Source organism: Dendrobium catenatum, unplaced genomic scaffold, assembly GCF_001605985.2.
Source record: "Dendrobium catenatum unplaced genomic scaffold, ASM160598v2 fragScaff_scaffold_166, whole genome shotgun sequence".
Lineage (NCBI taxonomy): Eukaryota > Viridiplantae > Streptophyta > Magnoliopsida > Asparagales > Orchidaceae > Dendrobium > Dendrobium catenatum.
Window position 1 is genome coordinate 425,300 of NW_021318628.1, and position 7,359 is coordinate 432,658.

The 7,359-nt window shown below is 35.0% G+C and overlaps 1 protein-coding gene across 2 annotated transcripts; it reads left to right on the forward strand.

Annotated features, from left to right (window-relative positions):
- The first annotated feature begins 720 nt into the window (after positions 1-720).
- LOC110104120 (rust resistance kinase Lr10) lies at positions 721-4,197 on the forward strand. 2 transcript variants are annotated; one of them, XM_020833093.2, is made up of 3 exons: positions 1,104-2,117; positions 2,782-2,802; positions 2,967-4,197. In XM_020833093.2, the coding sequence occupies exons 1-3, from the start codon at positions 1,361-1,363 to the stop codon at positions 4,022-4,024; spliced, it is 1,836 nt and encodes a 611-aa protein (XP_020688752.1). In that variant the 5' UTR covers positions 1,104-1,360; the 3' UTR covers positions 4,025-4,197. The 2 variants fall into 2 exon arrangements, with proteins under 2 accessions (XP_020688753.1, XP_020688752.1); XM_020833094.2 differs by lacking the exon at positions 2,782-2,802 and having other exon boundaries at positions 721-2,117.
- Positions 4,198-7,359: the final 3,162 nt, after the last annotated feature.

Consider the following 7,359-nt stretch of genomic DNA (forward strand, 5'->3'; position numbering starts at 1 on the left):
GCTATATGAGGGCAAATTTCTAACATATCAAGGACCTCCTTAAGAATTATTCTATATCCATTTAAAGAGCCAGTCAAAAATATCTGTATCATCATTCAGCTTAATGGGCAAGTATTCTTCCTCCAAAATGATTTCCACGCACTCTGAATGTACCTCCTTAAGCATGACCTCCTCATAATCTCTCACACAAACCTCCTTGTCATTTTTGATATTATATGACTTATTTTAAATCTCATCTTGGTGTCCATTAATTTCCTCAGTAATCACGGGACAAGAAATTCTGTTGCAAATTTTCATTAATAAAAACATATTTTCTTTTATTATTATTTTTTAATTTATAGTAAATTTAAATTATTTGTGAGAAATTAATTCTTCGCCTTAATTAATTTTGTTGGGATAAGGAGGTGACGTTTTTTTTTTTTTTTTTTGATAAATTGACTTGACTTGGTTAGCATTAATTGGGTATGGACTTTTCAATTAATAAGCTGGACTTTTCAATGCTTGGAGTTCCAAACCATATCAAATACCTCTTTTCTTATTCACCACATAAAATTTAGGGGTGTCAATTCGGGTCGAACCCCACCCATTAACCCGAACCTGACCCGTTTAGCTAAATGGGTCATGATTCATAACCCGGACCTGACCCTCACTGTTTGCCGGCTTGATCCGACCCGACTCGCAAACCCGAGGGCGCAATTGTGAGTCGCAAAATGAGGGCAAATGGCGACAGGGTTGGGCGTCGTCGCGGGCGAATGGCTACTGGGTTGACCTATTGAGAGCTTAGGGGCGTAGGGCTTCGTGTCGACGCGTCGTTGGCGCCCAGTGGAGGCGGATCTGGGCATAGGCAGGAGGCGAGATGTGTCGTCGCCGGTGGAGGTTGAGGCGCAATCGCACTCAGGGGCGCAGTCGCCGGTGGAGGGCCTGGAGGCTTGGTCGTTGTCGCCGATGGAGGCTGGGGCCCAATTGCGAGTCGTGAAATGAGGGTCAGCTCACGATGCTAGGTCAAGCCATCAAGTTTGCGAGTTACCCGGTTCGACCCGCGGATTTTTGGGTCAACCTAAACCCGACTTGTTTTTCATATGGGTTAAAAATCTGAATTCGAAGCCGACCCATTTTACAAACGGGTTGATCTGAACCCAGATTTTTCCGAGTTTGTTCCGGGTCGGGTCATGTCAACTTTCGACGCTCCTAATAAAATTAGTCATGGTCGTCTTCTTCTTCAAAGCCTACCCTGGTCCATAAACGCGGTGATAAGTCTTTGGCTGAATACAATTAACCAGTATAGTCTTTTCGGTGGAATAGTCAAGTTCAGAAGTTGTAATTAATGAATTAAATACTGTTTAAAAACCGCATTTGCAAGATGGGCTATGTTGCTGTTCCCAATTCACCCCTTTTTGCAATGCGTTGGTTTCATCTTCTCATGCTTGGGATCTTCCCAGTTGCTTATGCCCTCTCCAATGACTGCCCTTCCTCCATGTGTGGAGATATGGAGATCAAATTCCCTTTTACTCTTCAAAGCAGCTCCAATAGTTGCAGGACAGCAGGAGTGAGTGCGAATCTGTCCTGTTCTTTCACCAACGAGACAATTATCACCCTCCCCTCTTCAGAATCTTACAGAGTAACATCTATTGGCTATAACGATTTTTGGTTTATTGAACTTCTTATATCAACATCTTCGATTAATTGCCCATGGCCACGGAGAAAAGGTATCCGAAAACTGCCTAACGTCAACGGCTCTGTTTTTGATGTAGCTACATCATTTTTTGTTCTAGTGAACTGCACAACCAAGATAAGCTTGCAAGCTGACAATGATGGAGTAGTTGGGCCAATCTCTTGCCTAAGTGAACTAGGTTCTTTTGTTTATGCTATGAATGTATATGCCAGAATAGACATACTTCCTCCATGCATCATAATATATTCTGGTGAAATTCTTTCTGATTTTCTTGGTCAACCGATACAAGCTATAACGCAGAAGAGCTTGCAAGGACAAACGGCTTATTTGTATACGAAGTTAGATGAGAATATTAAGGACTGTTCTTTATGTCCAGATGAAGGGAAAAAATGTGGATATAATATCAGAATGGATAAAACATTTTGTTTTCCCGAAGATTCTCATGGTGAGTTTCTATCTATCTATGCTTCTTTCTGCATCTTTTCTTTTCTGTACTTTTTTGTAAAGAATTATTATTATAAACTTCTTATTTTTTTATCAGCAACCACAGATCCTATTTTTAGTTTAATGATAAAATTTTTAGAAATAAAAGAGCAATCATTTTCCCAAGACTTGTACTTCTGACAATAAGAAATCTCTTTCTCTCTCTATTCTCTTATTTTTTTTAATCTTCTTATTATTAGTGATATTTTGTATTGTCACGAACATATTTGACTTCAATAATTTTAAAAATTCCTGTAGCCACACCGAATAAATCATCAACAATTGCAATAGTTAATAGATCTTCTTAATAAATAAATATTTGGCATCCAAATAGAACCTCATCAAACTTCATATCAGGAATAGAAAATTGATTTTAGCTTAATAAAACTTTCAAGGAAAAGGTAATTAGCAATGAATTAGAGTTTGAAGACTACATGGAGAAATTTCAAATTCAATGAGATAGAGTTAGGAGGTTAGGTAGAGATGTTTTCAGCGAAAATGTTATATTCTGTTATAACAAAGAAAATGAAGTTTCAAGCATGTTTTATTACTATATCTTCAAATTTATAACTTTTATTAATTGTGGCTTAACAAACTAATTTTTTGTCCATATATGCTTTTCGCAGGTTCACATCTTATTGCTGAAGGTATGTGGAGCAATCTCACAATTTTTTTTTTACTTTTCCCCAGACTTTCGACCTGAATTTCTTCTAAAAGGGTTCATTGCATGAAATTTGGTAAAATTTATCGATAGTGGTGCTTATAAAAAGAAAAATTGCATTAATGAATGTTAAAATTTCCTTTCTTGCAGGCATTGCCATTGGTACATCTCTTGTGGTTTTTCTAATTGCAGTTGTTGTGGTTCTCTACTTTTTCAAAAAACATATCAAAGAAAAACAGAAGCGCATAAAGGTGGAAAAGTTCCTTGCAACCTACAAATCTACAACACTAACTCGATACAATTTCTCTAATATTAAGAAAATAACAAAGAAATTTAAGCATAAACTGGGCCAAGGAGGATTTGGAAGTGTCTACAAAGGTGAACTGACTAATGGAGTTCCTGTGGCAGTTAAATTGCTAGAAGCATCAAAATCCAATGGAGATGATTTTGTCAACGAAGTAGCCACTATAGGAAAAATTCACCATGTCAATGTAGTTCGACTCTTTGGATTTTGTTCAGATGGAACTAACAGAGCCCTAGTGTATGAGTTCATGCCAAATAATTCTTTAGAAAAGTTTATTTTCTTTGGGGAATCAAAGAAGAGACATGAATTTTTTAATATGGAGAAGTTGCATGAGATTGCAATTGGGATTGCCCAAGGAATCAATTATTTGCACCAAGGGTGCAATCAAAGAATTGTTCACTTTGACATCAAACCCCATAATATTTTGTTAGATTATGACTTCAATCCAAAAATTTCAGATTTTGGATTGGCCAAGCTATGCTCTAGAGATCAAAGCATTGTGACAATAAGTGCTGCAAGAGGCACAATGGGATACATAGCACCAGAGGTCTACTCTAGAAACTTTGGACTTGTCTCTCATAAATCTGATGTATATAGTTATGGAATGCTTCTATTAGAAATGATCGGAAGGAGAAAAAATATTGATCCTACAATTGAGAACATCACTGAAATTTATTTTCCAGAGGGGATATATAACAAGTTGGTCCATAGTAATAACTTGGGATTAGCTTTGGAAATTGAGGGAAATGAAGAAATTATGAAAAGGCTTGCCATAATAGCACTTTGGTGCATACAGTGGAATCCTGCAGAACGTCCATCAATGAGAAAAGTTATTCAAATGCTCACAACGATCTTTCAGAGCTTGGAGATGCCCCCAACACCATTTGTTCCTTCTTCTGATTAATCAGACAATGTTTATGTCTCAAGCAATCATGAAGAAAATTTGGAGGTCCACATCTCAAGCAATTATGAGGAAATTTTGAAGGATTGATTAATTAGTTTCAAATTTTGGTGTATTCAATCCATCTTTGTTGTTATTATAATTATTTGTTACTAAATGTGTTTTAAAACATTTTATTTTGATGAAGAAATTTATGTGGATTTCTCATGAATTTCTTATTGATTATATCAATCAAGTAATGCATGTCAATGATTCTATTTATTTATCTTTAAGATACTGAGTGATATAATCTGTTGGTTGCATGAGCTAATGAAGTGACATGCTTGCTTAAATGATAACAAATATATCTTAGGTTGTACAACATTTAAAGTAAGTTGTTGACAGATTTTTTTGGATGCAAGGATCTAATGCATTTTTCTTATTATTATGCAATGCATGAATTGCTTAAATTTAAAGACTTAGGGTTTGTTTGGAAAGGCCATAGAATTTTATAAAGGAAGTTGAAAATTTGTTGTGGGGGAATTAAAAGTTGTTATAAAAAGTAGATTCCTTTCATATAAATTTCTTCAAATTAACAAAAATATAGTAGGAAAGTAGCAACTTTCAATGAGTTCTAAAAAAATAAAGCGAAAAGAAAATTGTCACAAACAGACACTTAGCTTTATTTTGAAGAGCTATTCAATTGCATTTATGTAGGGGTATAAGTGAGCCAATCTAGTTCAAGCATGACTTGTTAACGAGCGAGTCGAGTTTATCGAGCTACGAATTCGAGTTTGAGTTTATACTTGAGTTCATAAATTAAACGAGCTCCTAAGCTGGTTGAGCTACTCAATTAACTTAAAATAAATTTAAAATTAATTGAAATTAGCATTATATAATATATTTTATCTTTTTTAAAATTAAATCCATATTTAAAAGAAAAAAAAAATTAAAAAACTAAAAATTTTAATTTTAAATTAAGAAATAAAGATCAACAATTCAGTCAAGCTTGAGCTTTCTAAACAAGCTTTCGCAATCGACCTAAGCTTGAGCTTAACAAGAACTAAAAAAGCTAATCCTCAACACAATTTGACTCATTCATGATAAGAAATGCAGTAAGTAAAAAAAATGGAGAAGGGCTCAAGAAATTAAAGACATATAATAGCCTTCAATTCTATAATTTTTTTATTTATGTGGATGTGTCACCAATAATCACCTAGATCGGGCATGAATCTCGATGCAAATATGAATTTGAAACTTTTAAATATATATTCAGGATCATTCAAATTCTAATTTAAGCAAGCTTATAGTCAAATTGAACATGTTAAGGAGACAAATCCAATGACACCAAGTTTGATCCAATCTTAGCCCAAATGGGTCCAAATCAAATTATATAAACCTATTTTGAAGCTTCAAAGCATTAATGGATGATCAAACGGTAATTAATTGTGACATGCGTAAAATCAAACTAAGTGGCGCGACGAGACAAATCTAACGAGCTCAGGATTGCTAAATTCTGACATTAATAATATAGTTAAATGCTCCAAATGATCTATGATCGAGAGAGTTGATATCGGTCATCCATAGAAATACTCCCAACTTGCCCTTGATATTCTCCCTTTTAACTAGCCATGCCACTCCTAAGAAAGTATAAATAGACTTATCATTCTTCACTAATGGGGAGAAAGGAGGAAAAGGGAGGAGAAAATGAAGGAGGAAGAAAAGAAGAGCTTTGGGGTTTGAAGGAAGAATATTGAAGCTTCACCGTGGCACCACCACTGAAGAATCTACGCTACCAAGTTTTCACTGCTAAACTTCTAGTCAACCATCATCATCGATCCTCCACCTAATAGCCACTAACAAGCCTTCCTCCAACCACTATCATTCATCGACTATTATTCCTCTGGCCATCATTGTATGCCAAGTATAGTCTTTTCGGCCACCATCGCATAACTATGGTCATTTTTGTTGCAACCCAGGAATCAAGATTAAGCTTGTTATTTTGATGATAATAAAACTTATGATTGTGCTGATAATTTTATTTTTTCTCCTAGTATATCTTGGATATTTTTATTTACTTATTTAAGTTTGTACTAACATTTCAGAAAAATTATAATCCAAATTGCTTAAAACTTCAACATAGAGTAGAATAGAGTTTCATGTAATAGAGTTTGTATATCTCTTTTTTATTTCTTGAGTCTGAGTGAATATGATTGTAATTAGGTAACCATGCACACACACACGGGGGGAGAGAGATAGTTAAAACTTACATTTTTAACACTAATCATATTGTACGATATTTAATCGTGTTGTAGAATTTGACTTAGTTTTCCTCCGAATATAGTCAATCAAATCATGGCTTGAATTATTTGACCTAGTCATATAATATGATGTCAGGTCATACAAATGACTGATAGAGTATGAAATTCCTTTTGTATCATATCGTACCAGATGAACTTGTTTAATTTTGAATAGTTTGTATATTATGATCTTAATTCATAAAGACCACTAACATAGTACGAAATTACTTTCATACCATATCGTACAAGATGAACTTATTCATTTTTGAACAGTTTGTATAGTACGATCTTAATTTGTATAGATGATTGATAGAGTACTAAATAAGGTTCGTACCAGATCATACTAAATGAAAGGCCTAATTTTTTAAACTATTTGCACCGTACGATATACAATCGTACTGTATGATTGTAGGATGGATCTATTGTAACTTTCAAATTTTAGACAATTTTTCATGGTTTTTCTGTAAATTAAGTCCTAAAAACTGACTGAGAAAATCCTTTGTTGTAAACTTCTTCTGAGAGTGACCATTGAGAGTGTGTTTGGGAGAACTTTTGTGAGTGAAGAGTGAGAGATCTAGTGAAGGGAAATTGTGAGAGATTCACAAGGTTGCCTAAGGTAAGGATTTTTTTTGTCTTCTTCTTCAAGTTTATGTGTGACTTCTTTGGAGGCTCTTGGGAGAAGATCATTCAAAATTAGATCAAGGTACTCTGCCTTCACCAGGAGGGTGAAGAAGGATGTGACAGTTTTCTGCCTTCACAAGAAAGGTAAAAAAAGGACGTAATAGTGGTGGAATTTTGAAAACAGGTTTAGGCTCTAAGGTCTTGGATCTAGAAGGATCCTAAGGTCTAGAGTGGATCCTAGGGTCTAGGATTAAATTTAGAATCTGGAAGGGTCTTAGTGACCTCATACAAAAATGAGGTCAACAAATAGTTCTCTGCCTTCACTAGAAGGGAAAAAATTGATGTGAGGCACATTGCCATCACTTGGAGAGTGTAAAAGGCATTGGTTCTCTGCCATAGTGGATTACTAGAAGAGAGTTTGTAAGGGCTTCTCCGTCT